General features: G+C 44.6%; 1 protein-coding gene across 2 annotated transcripts in view; it reads left to right on the plus strand.

Moving 5' to 3' along the window:
- Positions 1–9984: 9984 nt before the first annotated feature.
- RANBP10 (RAN binding protein 10) overlaps positions 9985–21961 on the plus strand; it is a 58961-nt gene continuing 46984 nt past the window's right edge. The window contains exons 1-3 of one of the 2 annotated variants that reach the window (XM_060254152.1): positions 9985–10231; positions 11455–11566; positions 21483–21535. In XM_060254152.1, coding sequence (XP_060110135.1) covers positions 10012–10231; positions 11455–11566; positions 21483–21535 — 385 coding nt within the window. In that variant the 5' untranslated portion in view covers positions 9985–10011. The remainder of the gene's footprint in view (positions 10232–11454; positions 11567–21482; positions 21536–21961) is intronic. The other variant, XM_060254151.1, reaches the window with a different exon arrangement.

The following is a 21961-nucleotide window of genomic DNA, read 5'->3' on the forward strand; positions in this document are numbered from 1 at the left end:
GCTGTAAGGAAACCAATTTAATTCTGTGTGAACTGAATCCCTAGTGACCTTGGAGGGAAAGTCTATAAAGCCCTTGCAAACAAGGATGCTCAGACTTCACAAAGCCCCAGATTTGGCACAGAACATCTAAATGCCTAGATAGGTAGCTTCTGTAGCTGCCCAAACATGTTACCTGGCATGATTGACAAACTGCCCTGATCAGATCACACTGCTTCTGGCAAGGGGGTCAGCCTCTGTCTGGAAACAATGCACTCACCAATGGCCTGGGCATCTTCTGAGATTTCTTGAAATCAGTAGCACTTTCTTCATAATCTAAAACCACCTCAGAATCAAGGAATGATACCCTGGTCAACAGCAAGGAGGAGGAAGTGAGTGGCCATTGAGAAAGAGTTTCTTCTTGCCAAGAGAGAATTCCACCATTAATTTAACTCCCACCCCACCTTCAAGGGTTTCCAGGTCCGACTCCGGAAATATCTAGGGACTATGGGGGTGGAGCAGGAGCAAGGTTGTGATAAATATGATTAAATTCTGAAGGAAGTTCTGGCCATCACATTTTAAAGGGAATGTGCTCCTTTAAAATGCCTTCCTTCCATTGGAAATAATGGAGGATAGGGGCACCTTCTTTTGGGGCTTATAGAATTGGACCCCTGGTCCAATATTTTTGAAACTTTGGGGGGGGGGGGTTGAGGAGAGATGCTATGCTGAAAATTTCGTACCTTTAATTAAAAAAAAAATAGCCCCTCCAGAGCCCCATATACCCACAAATTGATTCTCTATTATACCCTATGGAAACTGGTCTACATAGGGAACAATGGAGTTCCCAGCTGACATTCCCCCCCCCCTTTCTGATAACCCTCCAAACCAGCGGATCTTCTGCCCCCATCTGAGGATTGGCAACCCTATAGGCCCCATCTCTTTTGTTCATTTCAAAAGAAAGGCAATTAACACCAAGGGACCAGATCCTGTACTAAGGCTATGGTCACCTTGAGACTGGATTACTGTAATGCCTTCTACATGGGGCTGCCCTTGTCTCAAATATGGAGACTGCAGCTGGTGCAGAATGCAGCGGCTAGGCTGTTATTGGGGCTCCCCATGCGGGAGCACATACAGCCTGGCCTGCGGGAACTGCCCTGGCTGCCGATAGTGTACCAGATTCGCTTCAAGGTGCTGGTTATTACCTTTAAAGCCCTATATGGCCGTTCCCATATGTTCCCCAGAGCAGATCAGGGACACGGAACCTGTTATTGATCCCTGGGCTGAGGGAGGCAAGATTGAAGATCACTCGAGAGAGAGCCTTCTCTATAGCGGTCCCCTGTTGGTGAAACCAACTTCCAGAAGAAGCAAGAGCCTTGCGGGACCTTGTTCAGTTCCGCAAGGCTTGCAAGACAGCTTTATTTCAACTTGCTTTTAATCGATAGCCACATATGAGGATACTCAAGAAGACTGAACTGAAATGACTGGAATGTATTATTACCACCAAATTGTTTTTAAAATGTTTTAATTGTTATATTGTTTAAGGTTTTAATTAGTTAATGTTTAATATTTGTACATGTTTTTACTGTTGTGAGCCGCCCTGAGCCTGCTTCGGTGGGGAGGGCCGGATATAAATCCAAATAAATAAATAAATAAATAATTGGGTAATTGAGAAAGCAGTGGCAGAGCAGTTCCTAGCTTTCCTGGAGGATACCTCTACCCTTGATCCCTTCCAGTCCGGCTTTCGTTCTGGCCATGGGACGGAGACTGCTTTGGTTGCCCTTGCTGATGACCTTAGAAGGCATCTGGATCAAGGGGGGGTCAGCACTGCTATTGTTGTTAGACCTTTCGGCAGCGTTTGACACGGTCGATTACAATCTAATAACCCACCGCCTTGCCGATATAGGAGTTCAGGGGGAAGCCTTAAAGTGGTTCTCCTCCTTTCTCCGCGATCGGGGACAAAGGGTGGCAATTGGCAAGCAGATCTCCCTACGGCAGTCACTCAAATGTGGTGTGCTGCAGGGAGCTATTCTCTCGCCGATGATGTTTAACATCTATATGCGCCCCCTTGCCCAGATTGCCTGAGGTTTTGGGCTGGGTTGTCACCAGTATGCAGATGACACCCAGCTTTATCTGCTGATCGCCATGCAGACACTGCCTTGGAACATTTGACCAGGGCGCCAGAAGCTGTGGCTGGATGGTTGCAGTTAAGCTGGCTGAAGCTTAATCCAGCTAAGAGGAAGGCCCTGTACATGAGCCGAGGGGGGCTAAGATCAGACATCCATCTCCCCACCCTGGATTGTGCTCCTCTTGTGCCATCCCAGAAGGTGAGGAGTATGGGCGTGACACTGGATGTCTCTCTTTCTATGGAAGCCCAAGTCACAGCTGTTGCACAATCTGCATTTCATCATCTCCGGCAGGTCAAACAGCTAGCGTCCTATCTGACCCCCCATGACTTAGCTACAGCTATCCACGCAATGGTCACTTCCAGACTGGACTACAGTAACTCACTTTATGCAGGCTTGCCCCTGAGGCTGATCCAGAAACTCCAACTGGTGCAAAATGCGGCTGCACAGCTAGTAACTGAACTGCCTTTAAGGGCAGGCAGTCGGCCGATGCTGTGCACATTGCACTGGTTACTAATTGAGTACCGAATCTGCTTCAAGGTTTTAGTATTGACCTTTAAAGCCTTATGTGGCCTGGGACCGACATACTTGAGGGACCGCCTCTTCCCATACGAGTCCCGAAGTACCAATATCTTCTGGCCATCCCCGACAAAGTACCAATATCTTCTGGCCATCCCCGACCCAAGGGATGTCCGGCTTGCCTTGACCAGGGCCAGGGCTTTTTCGGCCCTGGCCTGGTGGAATCAGCTCCCTGTGGAGATCCGGACCCTACCAGGTTTACTTCTATTTCGTAGGGCCTGCAAATGGAGCTGTTTCACCAGGCCTTTGGTTGAGGCAGGCGGACGTCCTTTCATTCTACTGCTTATATCATCTATTGCCCTCCCCCACAATGGGCTGTAAAACTACAATGAGGCAGAATATTTGTTTTATCTGAAAACGTACCTGCCCGCCTATGTATATTTTTGTAGCTTTGTTTTATTGGTATATTATTGAACCATTGCTGTATTTTAACTGTTTTATTGTGACTGTGATCCGCCCTGGATTTTGTTACTTGCATTTGGCCAGAAAGATGAAAGGGGGGTGTGTGTGTGTGTGTGTGTGTGGCAGAGGACTTCTTAATTTTGCACAACTCCAAATGCACCCATCCTGAACATCTGTTGCCTGACAATATCCCTGGCCATCCCTACTTCCTCCTATTCCATCATTCCAATAAAAATCCTTTTAAATTTATTTACACCTCGCTTTCCCCCCCATCGGGACCCAAAGCAGTTTACAACATCATCCCCCCCCCCCCCCCTTCTAACTTATCCTCACAACAATAACCTTGTGAAGTAGCTTAGGCTGAAAGAGAGGAACTGTCCTGAGGCTATCTAGCCAGTTTCCATCTCAGAACAGGAATTTGAATCTGTGAGCCTCTGTGCCAACCCTGCTGAGCAAAGATTTGAACTCAGGTCTTGCTAGTTCTAGGCCAACCTTGTCACCCAGTACACCAGACTGCCTCTCCACATGTTCAGTAAAGAAACATATCTACTAAGCTGCAGTGGCTGAATGGTGCCAGGGAACCCATCTTGCTTCTTGTAAATTCCAACATTACATTTATTTTTTTGCTTTTCTAGCTTTGAAATTGTAATACCTTTTTTCAAGATCCTGACTTGATAGCCTGTAATAAGAAGGGGAAAAATATCTGATGACCAACAGACATCGCTGAACTTTGCCTATCTGCCAGTTTAAATAGAGAGGATGAGTTTATAAATAACAATAAACAATAACAGGAAAGTGGATATGATGGGCATACAATACTTATAAACACAACCACTGAGCCACACTATAACTGTTGATTGTATTGCCCCCTATCCAACAGTTTCCCCCTGAAATTGTTATCCCCAAATGTGAAAATACATGTCAACACATGACAAACCTTGTTCAATAAATCAAACGTTGAAAAGCATCATACTAAACTTCCTTTCACCGGTTCCTTCTTTTGGGATCTTTTTGCACTTGCTGTCATTACACAATGAGAGCTCTAGAAACTTGCTTTTTAAAACAAACTTTACAAACATAGCAGAGGCAATTAGGATCATAACAGGGAAAAAATACCTTCAAAGCAAATGTCAAGGAAAGCTGCACTGACTGAATTTCTGTCCAGACATTCACAGTTCCTTTTTTTTTTCAGCCTTTGAATGGCTGCACAGTTTACTCAGAAGTAAATCCCACTTAGATCTATGAGACCTACTTCCAAATGTGTGTATCAGATCATAGCCTTTGTTTTCAGTTTAAAGCCAGATTCTAAACACATTTGCTTGGAAGAATGTCCTATTAGGGCTCCCTGAACTCTTTTTGGCCCACTGCTGGAGTCTGTTTTCAATGTTGGGACACAGGAACACTGACAAATTATCAAGGATAAAGTGTACACTAAAATACATTGGTTAGCAATGGCATTATTCAGAGAGTTATGATACCTCTGAATCCGGAGGTCGAATCAAGCCACCTTAGCTAATAAAGCCATCAACATCCACGAATTTCTTGAATCCCTGTTGAAAACCATGCAAGCTAGCTGTCACCACAAGAACCTTTCCCAAAGAAGCCACAAAGCCAGGATCAACGGTACAATCCTATGCATGCTTGTAGGGCAGGGCTGGCCTTAGACTCTGGCACCCTAGGCAAGGCTAACTTCTGCCCCCCACTCCTGCACTGATAACCCATAACCAAAACAGATGAATTGTGGGGAAATTGAAAAGCTCAATTTGGTGCCCCCAGAAGGCCAGCACCCTAGGCAATCGCCTCGTTTGCCTAGTGACAGAGCTGGCCCAGCTTGTTGGTGCTAAGTGCCTTTAAATAACTTCTGACTTAGGGTGATGCTATGAAGGAATGACCTCCAAAACTATTGTCAAACGTCCTCAGGTCTTGCAAACTTATTGCTGTCGCTTCCATCCCTGAATCAACCCATCTCATGCTGTCTTCTACCTTCCCTGCTGCCTCCTTTCTGGTGAGCCTTGCCTTCTCAGGATGTGACCAACGTGGTACCATTGCCTCCATTTAGTCCTTTCAGCTTCTAGGGCAGGAGTGGCCAAACTTGCTTAATGTAAGAGCCACATAGAATAAACGTCAGATGTTTGAGAGACACAAAACATGAACATCAGATGTATGAGAGCCACAAGACCAGGGGTCCTCAAACTACGGCCCGCGGGCCAGATGCAGCCCGCTGAGGACGTTTATGCGGCCCGCCGGGTTATGGCAAAATCAGACCGGAAGTGACGTTCGACCTAAACTCGCGTTAGCAACGCACACTTCCGGCACTGGGCTGCAGCGGCGGAGACAGCGTGTGAGGTGATACTGAGGTGAGGTGAGTTCCCAGGCCGGGGTGTGTGGTGTGGGGAAGGGAGAGAGATGCAGAAGACGGAGAACTAACGGCCCGCGGCCTTGTACAGTAACGGCAGTCCGGCCCTCCAACAGTCTGAGGGACAGTGAACTGGCCCCCTATTTTAAAAGTTTGAGGACCCCTGCACAAGATGGACAGACGGAAGGAAGGAAGCAAAATAGATGGAAGGCAAACAAAGCAACTTTAACTTTAAATGCATTCTCCAAGCCACTGGCTGGCTTGGTTTGGAGAAGTGATTTAAAGAGACAAGTGCCTTCTTCAAACTGACCAACAGGGCAGTGGGGGCTTCGAGAGCCACATAATATGTCTGAAAGAGCCACATGTGGCTCCCAAGTCACAGTTTGGCCACCCCTGTTCCAGTGTGAGCCCCGGCTTGATTTGATCTAGAACCCACTTGTCTCTTGGGTGGTATAGGTGTTCTCCAAACACCACATTTCAAAGGCAGCCACTTGTAGGCCTCACTGGGCACAGTGGCATTTACTCCCGAGTAAACATTCCTAGGCCAGGCTCAAGTTGCCGTTTCAGATAGGCTTAGTTGGATTCGGGGCTTCTCCCTCCAGCCCGTCTCCCTCCCTCCATCCCTGGTTTCCTCACCGGGAAACTGCCTTGTCCATGGCCGCCTGCAGGCGAGGACGCCGCCGAGGTTGTTGACATCCGGTCTCCACGGCAACGATCGCGGCCTGCTCTCTAGACCGAAGCCTCAGCGGCCTCTAGAGGCAGTCGAGAAATTTGCACGGCGATGGGTTTTTTTTTTGCAAGTGGGTTTCCCCCGAGCGCCGGCGCGTCGGAGGGGGGAGGGGGGGGAGCACCGGGCTCGGCGCAAGGAGGATAATCCAGAGGATATGGGGCTCTGTGTAGGAGACGCTTAGGATCTGCACAGAGCTGGCTGGAAGCTTGCTTTAGTCTTTAGAGAAATATATTCAAGAGCTGCGACAAGGGAGGGCTACTTCTGCCAGAGGAACTCTTCTGCCTAAGAACTCGACCCATTTGCAACTGCGTGCATTGGCTTGTCCAAAAAGGAGGGGGGGAATCTAATCTCAAATGATTGCTTTGTGATATAAACACATCATTGCAGTAGAGCAGTCGTTCGGGACTGGATTTTCTTGTGTGGACAAGACAATCCAGTTGCAAATGGTTGCTTATAGGAACATAGTATCTAATTATGTGTGGGGTGGTGTGTGTGTGTTGGGGCAATGGTGGTGGCAGGTGCAGTGCAGCAGACGACTAAGTTTTTCCCAAAGGGGTGACCGTGAGACCCAAAGTAGATCCCCTATTACACCACACTGCAGCAAAGAACCAGTATTTTTGTTTATTTTACTGCCTTTTGGTTTACAGCTGGACCCTGTGCTTGCTTGCTGGGACCTAAAATTTAGGACTGCCAATCTCTTGGTGGGTCCTGGAGATATCCTTGAATTACAACTGATCTCCAGACACCCTTGGAGAAAATGGCTGCTTTGGAGGGTGGACTCTATGGCATTGAACCCCACTAAGATCCCTTCCCTCTCCCAGCCCTGCCCTCTCCTGGCTCCACCCCCAAATAGCCAGGAATTTCCCAATCCCAACCCAGGATTGGCAACCCTAAGTAAAACCCACCGTGTGCAGTTTGGGAGTGGGGGTTCTCCCTCAGCAAACCAGCGATCCATGTGTAGCCATGTTGCTGCAGTCCCATTGCACATTGATTCAGAAGCATGCCTCAATGTATTCAGTAGGGTTTACTGCTTAAGTTCACAAATAACAGGCTATTGTTTGTGGGGGTTTTGCTGACCTATGGCAAGCCCATGGGGTTTTCAAGGCAACAGACATTCAGAGGTGGAATGTCATTGCCTTCCTCCATGTTACAGTCCTGATATTATTTGGTGGTCTCCCTTCTAAATACTGAGCAGGGTCAACCCTGCTTATCTGTCCAGACCAGGACTATACCCCCAAACAAAAACCAGAATAATAGATAAAGCCATGGCCTTTTTTTAATAGCAGGAACACACAGGGAAACAGCTGCAGCTGGCTGGGCATCAGGGCTGTGGCCTAATATGCAAATGAGTTCCTGCTGGGCTTTTTCTACAAAAAAATCCCTGTGGGAAACAATAGTGACATCAGGGAGTGTGGCCAAATATGTAAATGAGTTCCTGCTGGGCTTTTTCTACAAAAAAGCCATAGATAAAGCAGCCCTACTGTCTGATTGTGGCAAGGCCAGCCTAAACAGACTTGCATACTTCTATACCCATTGACTTCAATGGATTTAGAAGGCCTTAACTCTGCTTAAGGTGGCATTGTTGATCTATTAAGTGGCTGGCAGCTTCGGGTACAGGTCTTTCATATCATCTACTATTTTATTCTTTTAAGTGGGATAAGTTCAAAGGGTAGCCATCCTGGACTACAGAGAAGAGCTAATTTGAGTCCAGTAGCACCATAAGAGACCAGGTGATAGCACACTGTATGACAGAGTGTTGAACTGGATGGGCCATTGACCTGATCCAACATGGCTTCTCTCAAAGATTTTCTCTCAAGATTTTCAGAACAAACTTTGAATCCGGTGCTGCCTTTAAGACCAACAAAGTTTAATTCTGGGCATTTGTGTGCATGCACACTTCATTGGAGTACAAGCTTTTGAGAGTCCAAACTCCCTTTGTCAGCATTCTGGATTCACTTCTTGTATCTAACAAAGGGAATTTTGACTCTCAGAACTTATACCCTGAAAATTGTGTTGATCTTGAAGATGCTTCTGGATTAAAATCTAGGTTTTAAATGGGAGATCTCAGAGATTGGACTTGGGACCCTCTGCGTTAAAAAACCATAATATCCAGAAATTTAGCAGTGGGACATATTAGTTTTCTAGGACATGTGGTTATTGATCAAAATAACTTTGAAGGGAGAATCCAATGTGAAAATGTTTGTTTGTTTGTTTGTTTGTTTATTTATTTATTCTATGACTTGTATCTCGCCCTTCCCATAAAAATGGCTCAGGGCGGCTCACAACAGACGATAAAACAGAGTTTAAATTAACATTTACATATATAAACAGTTAAAAAGTCAGACATTTAAAACCTAAAAACCTTAACATCAAATCTTATACAATATAATTAACAGGAGTCTAATAAGCTACATTTATTTCCCAGTCAGGTGAAGGCTAGCCGGAAGAGGGTTGTCTTACAGGCCCTGCGGAACTGAGTAAGGTCCCGCAGGGCCCTCACCTCCTCCGGCAGCTGGTTCCACCATGTAGGAGCCATTATGGAAAAGGCCCTGTCTCTAGTTGATTTAAGACGGACTTCTTTAGGCCCGGGGATAGTGAGAAAGTTTTGAGTTCCCGACCTCAGTACTCTCTGGGGATGTTGAATTAGGCTTCATCAAGAGATTCAACACACTCTATCTCCTAGGCTTGCATAAGGACTTGGGTTACCACACTCATCATAAGTAATAGTTTAGTATGACCCATATTTTATGACTGGTAATTAGTTCAGGGTATCATGTGCCATACTGCAGCTTCCTTGATTAGATCTGACATGACATTTATCCTGCCTTGCCCATCTATCTACAGACTGGGTGTGGTTCTCATTCACTCTGACTGGACTGAATTCCCTTTGATTAGTTATTGTTTCGAACAAATCTCTTTGTGTAGCACGTTCTCACTTCCATCTACCTGTTGCTCCGTAACTTGTAAGTCTAAATACATCTCCCAAGTTTGTACAGTCTATGCATCTGATGAAGTGACCTCTAACTAAGCAAAGCTCATGCTGAAATAAATTATATTATGCTTTAAGGTGCCATTGGACTCCTTTTTGATTTTGCTGCAATAGACTAAAATGGCTGTCTCATGAAGTTGCTTTATATTAAGTCAGACTACTTGTCAACCAAGGCCAGTATTGCCTACTCTGATGGGCAGCAGCCTTCACCTCCCCTACAATCAGCTACTCCCCATACGTTTTAACACCAAAATAACACAACAAACAAGCTTTTGAGTTCTCCAGGACACTCTGTTTGGGTTTTTTAATGGGATGGGACTAGAGTCGTCAACCTCCACGTGGGGTCTGAAATTCTCCCCAAATTATGATTAATATATCCAGATTACAGAGATGAGGTTCCCTGGAGAAAATGGCAACTTCAGAGGGCCAACTCTGTGGCATCAAAGCCCAGCTATGCTCTCTCTCCCCGACTCAAACCCTTCCCTCCCCAGGCTCATCCTCCATATCTACAGGAATTTCCCACGCCATAGGTGGTTGTCTTACGTGGGAAGAGGAGGGGGGAAGCTTGGCAGAGGTTAGAGAATGCTGGGCTACCAAGTCAACAGAGCAGTGTCCTTCCTAAGAACTCGCTATCCCAGCGTTCTCTGCGGCGCAGCAAGTGGGCGGGGTCTCGCCTCAGAATCCTTTTCGGGATCTGTAGTCCACTGTCTCATAGACCAACCCGGTTAAAGTAGGGTGCGGGAACTCGCTTTCCCATCGCGCTCCCGGGCCCCATTGTGGCCGAGCCTGCCTCCCATTGGCCAGCCAGGGAAACGGGGCCCGTTCCCCCTCCTGCTGACACAATAGTGATTCCAAGATGGCGGACGCGAGTGCAGGCAGCATACCTGGGGGAGACTCGGCGCTGCCCCCACCTCTGCCGCCGCCTCCCCCCGAAGAGCAGGAGCTGAGCCAGCGCCTCCGACGCCTTTACCCGGCTGTCAACCAGGCGGAGACGCCGCTGCCGCGAGCCTGGAGCCCCAAGGACAAGTATAACTATATCGGCCTCTCCCAAGGCAACCTGCGCGTTCACTACAAAGGTAGCGGGGGGGGGGGCTACAGAGAAGGGGACGGGCTGAGGGGAGAGAAGACTTGGGGCGGGGGTCGTTGGGGGAGGGGAAGCAGCGAGGCTGAAGGAGGAACGGAGGATTTCGGATGGGGGGACAGATTTTTTTTGGGGGTGGGGAGCAATGTTCCCTCTAAGCTGCAGAGTCTTGTGAGCAAAAATTCTACTTTGTGAGCTACTGGAATTAAACTTGTACTTGTGAGCTACTGGCATTCAGGTGGTGAGCTACTGCATAAATGAGTGTGCTGCTCTGGGGTCATCCTTCCTGAGCGAAGACAAAAATGTGTGAGCTGGAGGCTAGAAATCTGTGAGCTAGCTCATGCTAACTCAGCTTAGAGGGAACACTGGTGGGGAGATAGGTGGAGGATGGACAGCAGTTTGCCAGACTGGGTGGGGAAGGAGTGCTGGGGCGGGAGGATGGGTGGGGGGCTGAAAGGGGCGGGTATGAGACAGGGGGGGATTGGGGAGGTGGAGGGGGAGGATTATCGAGGAATCGGTGTGGGGAGTGGCCTAACATAATATGAAGTGAAGGGATTGGTGGTGGGGATTTAGGGATCCTGAAGGAGTCGGGAGAGGCAGAGAGAAAAGGTGGTCGACCGGAGGCGTTGTCAAGTCATGTTGGGGCTGCGGGGAGCCTTTCTTGAGCGGGGAGGAGAGGGGTCAGCGGTGGGGAAGTGGCTTCATTGAGGATAAAGGAGGAGCCGTGGGGCGGACAAGAGGGATGCCTGCCCTTGGCTGGTGATAGAGAAGGAGCCTGTGTGGAATTTGGGATAGGGAAGAAAAAGGGGGGGGGGGGCTGCCCTGCCCTTGGTTTCCCTTAATCCCCTTTAGCCAGCAGCCCCTTGACAAGAACTGGGGGTGTGGTTTTTCCATTCACGGTTCAGTCGCAAACCATTTCTTTTTCTCTCCCCCTGTTTCATTTTGTGCAGCTAATCTGTTGTCGCCAATCTATTCTGCTCAGTCACTTACAGAAGAGAGACAAAGGGAGAGCTAGCATGCTGTCTCCCTGTCTTTTCTTCCATGGTGCAGTGCAGGGTCTCTTCCTTTTATTCTCTTCCTGTTTTGGGCTTCCATGCACAGCGAATCTGGATTTTATAAACACCCCCCCCTCCCTGGTCCCTTGGCTGTCACTGTGGTGTAAAAAGGTCTCTTGTCTCTCTCCCCACCCCCTCCTTTTTTTTCCTTTTCATTTTTTAGGACATGGGAAAAATCACAAGGATGCTGCCTCAGTCAGGGCCTCCCATCCCATCCCTGCAGCCTGTGGTATTTATTACTTTGAAGTGAAGATAGTCAGTAAAGGTAGAGATGGGTAAGTGTGTGTTTCTAATTCATCCTAGGCAATTTGTGCTTTGAATGGTTGGGATGTTGTAGTCATCTTGCACATAAAGTAGGTGGGGGCCTGAAAGGGGGGAGCTCAGTCTTCCTGTAATACAGTCCAACAAGAAGGAAGTTGTGTCAGTTTGGTTTTAAGATAGGAAGCAGAGCCAGTTCTTATTTTGGTTTGGATTGAGGCTCAGTTGGGAGGATACAGCTATGGTTCAGGTTCAACTTCAGTTCAGGTTAAAAAACCGGTTTGACTTCCTGCTGTTAAAACGCCAAGCCGGTAATACGTACAGAGATGAAGCATGCTTATTAAGCTTCTCCCTTTGCTGTCTATTATGGGTAATTATACCAAGCTTACGTCTCAAAATTCCAATGTGACTTGTTTGTGTGTTGAGACTCAAGTATGGCAGTAACTTTAAGGGATGGAGTGGAAAAGTTCTATGGAACCAGGCTTTAACTTTTTCCTTAGTCTAGAACAATTTCATACAAGGGTTCTCTACAGGTACTTGCTCAAGAGGAAGGAAATGGAGGGCTAGACATGTCTGTTCACAAATGGAGAGCATAGGTGGACCATTAGCTTTATAGGATCATGAAAATGAAAGATAAGTAATTCCTTGACTGATGTGGGGGAAAGGCTGTTTTCATCCATTAAAGCAGCACCCGGAAATACCTCTCCTTGTGGTCGCTTACATTGTAGTCTTCAAAACACTGTTTCAGAGTATTCTTCTATAATAACACTATTATTTATTTTAGGTTAAGTAGTTTTGAGGCAATGACTAATATTTCTGGTGGAAGTCTTGCCATTCAGACTACTTTCTTGAGCCTTTTCATAAGAAGAAACAAAACCTTTCCCAAAAATGCAGTTTGAATGCCAAGACTACAAGTGTCAAACTCTTCTCAGAGGAGAATTTCTCAGTTTATCAGCAATTTTCTGTGCAGTGAAGAGGAACAGTTTATAGCTATGAGAGAGGAGGAGCAAGAACAGATCAGTGGGAGGTGGACTCGATTGGTTACATCTGAAGAATGGGTATGCTGTTGCTTGGTGTTGTAACAGTAGTGATAATTTACATCTTTAGGCATTGGACTGATGAAAAAATGGTGACCTAATAAGGCTGCGGCGTTAGAAGATTGTTGCCTAAATATTGCCTAAATATTGTTGCCTCATATGATACTGTAACTATGTTTTTGTATCTGTTGCTAAACTGAGAAAACAGGTGCCAGCTGCACTTGAAACAACAGCAGCAAAAACATCTGCTTCCTCTAGGCCTGGGGTGGCCAAACTTGCTTAATGTAAGAGCCACATAGAATAAACGTCAGATGTTTGAGAGCCACAAGACATGAACATCAGATGTTTGAGAGCAGGCAGGCAAGAAGGAAGGAAGGAAGGAAGGAAAGGAAGGAAGGAAGGAAGGAAGGAAAATACATGGGGGAGGGAAGGAGAGGTGGAAAGAAAGCAACTTTAATTTTAAATGCATTTTCCAAGCTGCTGGCTGGCTTGGAGAAGTGATTTAAAAAATAAATGCCTTATCCAGGTTAGCTGATGGGGGCTTCAGGAGCCACACAAAGAGCCACAAGTTGCTCCTGAGCCACAGTTTGGCCACCCCTGCTCTAGGCATAACTGAATTGTACCGTGTCCATTTTGTGTTGTTCAAGAATTCCATTTTAGGGTGCTGTCAAAACAAGGTGCTGACCTGTGGTGGCATGGAATCAAATGTACAGGGTGGGGTGGGGGAAGATAAGGGCTGTAGCCCCTTTAGTATGATATCTGGAAGAGTTGCTTTGGGAAGCATTGGTATTGTGCTTTGACCAAGTCATCTTCTCACTTGGCATCCTGAATATAGTTTCCAAGGCTGTGCATGTTAAGTTGCACTTTAGCTTGTATATCCTTGTGTTATCATTAAGGCAGTAATGGGAGCTCTGTTCTGTCTTTGGCACAGCAGTGTAAGTTGTAGTTTGGTGACATTTTCTTCATGCTTCTTGCAGACAACCCATAGATGTAGAATTGCCAAGTAACAGGGGCTGCTAGTAGACTTGTTGAAACCAGAGTGGATGGAAGGGGCCATGACTCAGTGGTAGAATGCCTTGTTTGGCATGCAGAAGTTCCCAGTTCAACCCCTGACATCTCCAGTTAAAAAGAGGAGACTCAGGTAGGCGGTGATATGAAAGACCTCAGCCTTAGACCTTGGAGAGTCGCTGCCATTCTGAGTAGACAGCACTGACCCTGATGAACTGATGATCTTATTCAGTATAAGATAGCTTCATGTGTTCAGCTTCAGAGTGTGCTTTGCTAAATACACAATACAAGAAGAGCACTGTCAGGAAGAGTGAGTTGCAAAAATACCTTCATCCTGTGGCATTATTCATCACTGTACAGATCCAGAAGAAAAGCTCCCAAGTAATTCCAGTGTTCTTTGATCTCAAACTACATGCATTCTTTGATCTTCATCAGGCAAACCTAGGACTGGATTGAGAGTTCTGTGCTCTGTCACAATTTTGTTGGTGCCATGGTTCCATGTAGCCTGATAAACATCCAATAAAAGAAGGACTTCTGTGGTATATGGCCTGTTTTTGTTTGGAGTTCTTTGTGCTTGCTGTAGTCAGAAAGCAGAATATATCATACCTATTTATCTTTCAAAGCAGAGCAACTAGAATAACAAGCCATGTGTGTCAGATGTGGGTTCCAGGCCTGTGTCTGTGTGTGTAGTTATTTCTGGTTTGAAAGGAAGCATGGCCCTTGCATACTCCATGAACGCTGGATCATTATTTTCAAGCAGTAATAGCTTCCCTACAAAAGAAACTGAGGACCAAATATTGGCTAAGTCTTCAGGGCCATGAAGCTGGAACATGTTAAGATTGTGAGAATTTCATACATAGAAGTGTAAAGATAAACCTCTTACCAGGTTATGGAAATGGCGACAAGAGAAATTAAGAACCTCTTGAGAACTGGTTAAACTGCGTCTTGTGCTCTTGAAGTGGCTTATTTGGTTATATGATGTATTAAAACTTAACCAGAGGGCAGTGCCTACACCAATCAGCAAGTGGTTAATGAAGTACTGTCACTTTTCTGAATTTGTGAGTCAGTTTATGTTTATTATAAAGTAGTTTCACCCTGCAACAGAAAACAGTGATGTGTAAGGATGCCTGTATATGATAGGGAAATGTCATCTTTTATTTTTTTAAAATAATATTAACACATTGGAAGATGACAACGCACAGTTAATCCCTGAAGAGGTCAAGGAACTCATTCCAGATCCTTTGAAATATTTTGCTGTTCTCCGTTTTTTGGCAGAAGTTACCATTTCCCTTTGTGCCTCTATTTATCTGCATATACCTTGCCTTTCCCTCTTATTGCAGGCCCAGAGCAGGTTACTATATTGTTCTCCATTTCTTCATTTTATCTTCATAAAAACCCTTTAAGGTGGGGCAGGCTGAGAGCATATGACTGGCCCAAGGACACTCAGCAAGCTTCCATGGCAGAATGGGGATTAGAATCCGGGTCTCCCAGATCTTAGTCTGATACTCTTATCATGACCGCATGATAGTGCTGAGCACATGCCAGAATATTCCCTAATCACTGCATTGTGCCAAGGGCAGGCTCTGATTTCCAGTGTTGAAGGATTATCTGCTTGGATGATAAAGGAACCACAGAAAACTTAGGCCATCGATTAGATGTCTCTCCCTCTGATCCCGCGTAAATCTAGACCCAATATTGCATGCAGAATTTTAATATTGTAAGATGTATTCTGCTGCATGTTGAATTTGGGTTCTTAAAAAAAAAAAGTGAACCACATGAGGTATATCAGGCCTACCCCCGATATTACACAATGACACAGTAATCTGTTACTGGACATTCCCAATGCAAAGAATCTGGCTGCTGCCCAAAGCACCTATTACAAGATTTCTGTGTAATCAAGATGACAATCTAAAGAAGTGCATTTTATGGCCACTAGGATAGATTGCTATTTTAGGGACTAGGGATTGGAGAGGAACCATGTCTGCATTCCTCTTTCCACAGATGTTATCCAGCTGTGAATGCAGATCCTTTCTTATATTTGTGTAAAGAAAAAAATGTTGGTTTGGCTAATGCTGGTGATGCAGCCAAGCAGCTACTATATCTCTGATATGCTGATAGCATCTAAACCAAATTTAGTTACAACACTGTGTTTAAATTGCTGGTGCTTGGGTGAAGGGGCAAATTAAATTCCTGGAATTGTCCAAAGTTGTTGTTAGACATTAACTGTGTTTAATGGAAGAATTCCTTTCGAATGCTTACAATTGGCACAAAACTTTGCAGCCTGTAGCAATGTGAAGATTACCGTATAAAGTAAGTTTAAATTAAATCTTGACCGTAAATCCTCATGTAAATCCACTAAGTGTAAGCTGAATTTCAGCTTCTCAGGAAACTGGGGCACTGCTCGGTTGGCACAACTGATCAGATTTGGATGTTACATTGTCAGTGATGTGGTAGGTGCAGTCAGGAAACATTTAGTTTAAGATTACAGATTTGATAAATTACAGGGAGTAGCTGATACAGGCAGTCCCAACAGAGGCGTGTAAATGTTGGAATAAGTTTGATAGGGCAGGAGAATGCAAGAGAGATGGTGAAACGGCATCACGATGAGAGCGGTTTTTCTTTCCTAAAAGTTATTTCTGAAATCCTTATATCTCCCCTTGAAAAGCTGTTACAGGTCAGATGCTGAGCTGCTATCAGTTCGCCTGCAAGTGCCCTACAGGTTCATGGCTACCTTTGAACCATGGGCTTCTGTTGCCCATTTTTTCTTGTACATTTCACTGCTAAATGGAGATGTTGAAGAATGAGGTCCCTATAAAGTTTGCTCATAACTGTAGCCTGGATGAATGTCCTCAGAAACTAGTGGTAATTCTTCACAAGACTGAAAAATGAGGAATCACTGTGATTTGTATGGTTGTGTGTAGCATATTGCTGTTATTATGGTTGATACTAGCTTATTTTACCCAGTAGGTGTTGTGCAGAATGATTTAGTGATCTGAAATGTTGTTCAGTTGGAATTTGGTTCCCAGGCCCACAAATGAGTACTTTGTGAATTCTTTCACTAAATGAGTAGAATCATCAAGCATTTTTTGGTAACTGGGAAATTGTCCATCATCTTGATAGATGAATACACTTAGAATGTATCTTGCAGAGCAAAGGGGTTCATACCAGTGCAAGTGCCAGCAATCTGTACTGACAACTGAAAGCCAAATGACATTAACATCAAACAGTAGCTAAAGGGGAGCAAGGAGAAGTAGTGAAAAGATAGATGGGCTCAAGGGGCAGCTAAACACAAAGAGACCTGAGAGAAGCCCCCACTGTACATCCTTGTGGTCTTTCAAAAGGATGAAATTCTGCTCAGACTGTGGCCAGAGGCAACCTGTGTTAAGCACACGTCTTCTGATATGAGTATGCTGTTAACATCAATGTATTCACATTTCATCCTGTTTAGCAGGCTACTGATAAAGATGTAGAACCTGCTTCAGATATTTTGAAGCCACGGGGGTGGCCATCACCCCTTTTATTCTGGAGGAAAAAAAAATTGGGCAGAATTGAAATATATGCATTGTTGTCTTATCAAACCTATTTTAACATAAAATGCACAATTTTTAATTTTCTTCACACATAAAATTGGCATGTCTGTGGAATATAAAAGCACTGATGCCTCACAACCCTAAATTGATTGAAGTTAGTGGACTTAGATGGGAGTAACTCTGCTTTGATTGCTCAATTTGTTTTCTGCAGGCAAAATTGTGAATTTACCCAGTAGTTGAGAAGGAGCTGCAAAGTGCTGCATCCTCTGCTACCTTGGTACATTTATCTTAGTTTTTGCCATCAGATGTGTATGAAAAATAAAAGCTGAAAATATACACTTCTGTAGTAAATCAAAGATTATGCAGTTTGGATAAAAACAGGCTCTTAACAGAGTTAAGAGCCAGTTTGGTGTAGTGGTTAAGTGTGTGGGCTCTTATTTGGGAGAACTGGGTTTGATTCCACACTCCTGCACTTGCACCTGCTGGAATGGCCTTGGGTCAGCCATAGCTCTGGCAGAGGTTGTCCTTGAAAGGGCAGCTGCTGTGAGAGCCCTCTCAGCCCCACCCACCTCACAGGGTATCTGTTGTGGGGGGAGAAGATATAGGAGATTGTAAGCTGTTCTGAGTCTCTGATTCAGAGAGAAGGGTGGGGTATAAATCTGCACTTCTTCCTCCTCCTCCTCCTCCTCCTCCTAGCAGTATAGTTGGATAGAGAGTTAGACTTCATAAATTCTGAATACACTGCATGCCTATTAACCATGAATAAAATCAGCCATATTTAAATAAACTTATTCTTGAAAAAACGTTGCGTAGGTCTACAGTATATACGGAAATAACTATGAATGCTGTAGACTCTAACATTAAAATCCTATCCTTATCCTATACATTTTGTCTTTGAAAGTATTGCACTCGTTCTAATAAGGAAACTACTTAGAGATCTTTCCAGAGCTCCTTAAAATTTCCAGATTTTTGGTAGAAAAACTGAGGGAGGGGGGAATGGGTGGGGGTCTTTCTTTTTTTCTTCCCAGGCCTTTACAATTCTAAGCATGGCAGAAAGTGTTGTTTTAAGTATGATTTCATCCTTCTCTTCCAAGGAGCTCAAGATGGCATGGTTCCCCCATTCTCTTTCTGCCTCACAGGCTTGTTATGAGGCATATTAGTCCAAGAAGAGTGTCTAGCTGTGAGGGTCATCCTAGTGGATTTCATTCCTGAGGGTGGACTTGAACCCAAAACCTGCATCCAAAATTTTCGCAGCTGCTGTGCACTGAATGTAATAGTGGCTGACCTGAGATGCTCAAGAGAAATGCCGCATCTTAATACTTTAAATGAAATTACAACTTTTTTTCTGAAAATATTGCAGTGCTTCCTTTGTTGTTAACTGTGGCATTGATATTTATGCTACTTGTTTGAGGGAGGTGTCAGTCAAAGAATACTTTGATTCTGTGGTAGTGTCGCGTACATAGGCTTGTGTAATTAACTCTGCAGTCACATGGTGATCAACTTGTTAGTTCTGGTAGTCCTATATTGTGTGTTTCTTCCATGGCATAGCGGTGGGTGGGTCGGGGCATAGGATTGGAATCTCTAATCCCACTCAGCCATGGCCTCTCTGTGGGATAAGCCAAGACTGCAGTCCCTGCCTCGGTTTTGCCTGTAAAATGGGAGCAATAATGATCCTAGCTCGTAACGTATTTATAAGAGCCAGTAAATGTGACCATCCTACCAAGCGAGCAGTAACAGGCTATAAGACTAGGGTGGCCTGGCGTTATTATCAGCTTGGTATTCAGAAAGAATTCTTTGACTGCAAAATGAGCATTTATGCCAGACTGTGAGAGCTCCTATTCTGTAGAAAGGGAGTGAATTGTTAATACAATAAAGAACGTGAACAGAGATCTGAGTGGCTGTCACAACTAGCGTTTCATGTCTGGCATGCAATGTTTATAAAAGACTTGGATTCTTTCATATGAGTTACTTAGCACTTATAATATCCTTTGCTATTGTTTATAATAGGATTGGAATGTGTATGCCGTCTCCTCATAGTCGAAGGGAGCTCACTACCGGTTGCCCATTAGCAGTCATTTTAGTGCTTTCTCATAAGGAATGAGAACAACGGCTTCTCTGGCCTGGCATCCCAGTCTCTGGCAACCTCCCAGGGAGCTGTACTGGCAATAGAAGAAACTGTTTCCACTTGTTGAGTTGAATGATTCTTCTGGCAGGAGCCATTTTACTTTGACGTTTACAAACATTGGGAATTCTGGTGTCTAAGAATGCCCTCTTTTTTTTTTTGGTCAATGGAGTTTTAATGTTTAGGGGAAAGGTATTGAAAGCCTGGACCCAATAGATTTATTTGCTTATAGCTAAATGCGTTAACTGTTTTTCAATTGTATGACCCTGCAATAAATCATAAACTCTTATACAGTTCTACAAAAACAACCAGAATAAAAAATTAAAACAGCAGCCATTCAGAGGTTTTATCACTCTTGACTCCTCTGTTAAATATTATTATTCCAAATGACAAACTGCTGGTATTAGTATTAATCTCTAGATTCTTTGGCACAACACAGAAAAATCTCCCTTGCTATTACTGATGCCGACATAAAATAACTTGCTTTCCTTTCCCAATAGGCAGCTTGGCAGGAAAAAGCAGTTACTGGCCAAACTGAGCAGGCCCAGTAGAGTTTCTTTGTTTCTTGGGTAAGGAAAGGGGGGGAAGCAGCTTGTTAGAAGATAAATTGACTAGAGAAATATCAGGGACTTCTCCCATCTTAATCACTAGTGGAAGAATAGATGCACTTCAGCTTATGTTAATAAATATGCAACGTCAGAGCATCTTCTAGAAGAAGAGTTGCACCTTTAAAACATTCTCCTGTTGTAAAATTGCCTTATTTGTAGGTTCTCAAATAAAAACTGGACACAGATATAGTTTTTGAGGTGCCTTTCCATTCTAGGACTTGATGAACAGTTAGAGCATGCATGATTAAAGTTCTAATTAAGGATAAGGCTGTTCTTCTGAAGTGTATGAGGTCATTTAGCATGCTGCTGATTGGTCCAGTGAATGAGTTGTGTTAACTTTTTGAATAATCTAGGCCTTTATCTATATAGTCTGTGAATGAGGCAAAACAGAGAGTTAGGTTTTTTTGTGGCCAACTCTTGGAAGTGTGTGAAGCTTGAAAAATGTACAGGCATCTGGTGTTCAAAGCAAATAGATTTTGTTACATGCCCAGATGATGGCTAGGTGCCTAGATAACTTATTCTGAGTACAAAGGTAAGAACATAGCGTTTTAATCGAATCAGGTCTCACCCAGGTAAATAGCTCAGCGCTCCATGGCCTCATTAATAGGTTAGTTGAAGAACTTAACGGAATATGTATGTTTTGTCTCAGGTCACTCTTTACAGCTGATGATTTTGAAATCTGCTTGGAATCTTATCACAACTTTTTATAAAGTAGACAGCTGTGTCCCACAAGAATTTGCTGCACCTCATGTGCTTGGCCTGTGACAGAGCAGGGAATTAAGCCCGAGGTTAAAATTTAGAACCACAGACTCTTTCCCAACAGATGTGTGTTCCTTTCTGGTGGGGTCATTCAGAAGTGGTATCCACAGTGTGTGTGAAATGCTACCAGTTCCCTGAAAGAGTAGACTTCTCTGTTACAGTGCTTTGAGCCATCACCAGTCAAATTGGTTACCTTTCCTAGTAATTATTAAAGCCAAATCTTACCATGTAAGAAGACCAGGAGTTATCTGAACCAAGGATGGCTGTGGTGGGGAAGCCCTCCTGGTAGCAGCCGATAATGAATTCGAATGAGCTATCTGTAATAGACGATTCACCCTGCTTAGTCACAGGAGAAGAGATCGTGCTTCTTGCAGCTGGAGGTGAGGCATGTATTTTTACATGTTCCAAGGCATGTATTTTTACATGTTCCAAGGCATGTATTTTTACATGTTTCTAGAGCTGTTGTATTTTGAGGGTAGGGGAGCTGGTGTAAAGAGAATGCAGCTGGTTTAGGTTGCATCCTACTTGTGCCTCTGCGAGACTCTCAACTCTGAAGGCTGTTAACTAAAATGAACTGTATCAATTGCCCCTCGCTACATTTTTATCAACATATACCTCATAATACCTGAGAGCTGGTAAGCTGTCGACAAAGGTAGAAAGAGCACGCTAAGCCCACCACGAAAGCTCGGTATGAAGACTATTGCCCTGGCCCAACTGTCCAAGTCATTTTGTGTTTAACTTCAGAGAGCATCTGACCAAAGTCTCTACCGAGTGATAACTTGAAGCTTTCTCCCGATAGGGAAGCCCTTGTGTGATCTTGCTTGGTCATTCTCTATTTACTGAACTAACAAAGTTCTGTTTGTTTGAAGGTACATGGGGATAGGACTCTCAGCCCAAGGTGTCAACATGAACAGACTTCCTGGTGAGTCATTGTTAAGAATTGTGCTTGGGTCTATGCTGTGTTACTCTTCACTGTGCTGAAACTGTGCAGCTCTCAGAAGAAGGGGGGGGGGAGGAAAGTGCCCACTTCCTGTAGAGTCCAGATACAGAGTTTTGTTTAGAGAGGATCTCATTGTCGAGGCATTTTTTTTCCATGGTTAGGTCTTAGTTTCCTGGCCTCTTAAAAGTACACTCATGGCTTTTGATCTCTTGTCCAAAAATAGGGGAACACGAAGTGTGACAACCAGCTTTGGCCTGTTTCTTATATTCTTCTGACCCTCAGCATTATATGCCTCCCTGCTTTTGTCCTCATAAACTCTCTCATTAGTCCATCTGTCTTTACATTTCTGCATTATGGCTTCTCAGATGAACATACAGCCATGACATTTTTCCTCCTTCTGCTACAGAA

This window comes from Heteronotia binoei, chromosome 14, assembly GCF_032191835.1.
Source record: "Heteronotia binoei isolate CCM8104 ecotype False Entrance Well chromosome 14, APGP_CSIRO_Hbin_v1, whole genome shotgun sequence".
Taxonomy (NCBI): domain Eukaryota; kingdom Metazoa; phylum Chordata; class Lepidosauria; order Squamata; family Gekkonidae; genus Heteronotia; species Heteronotia binoei.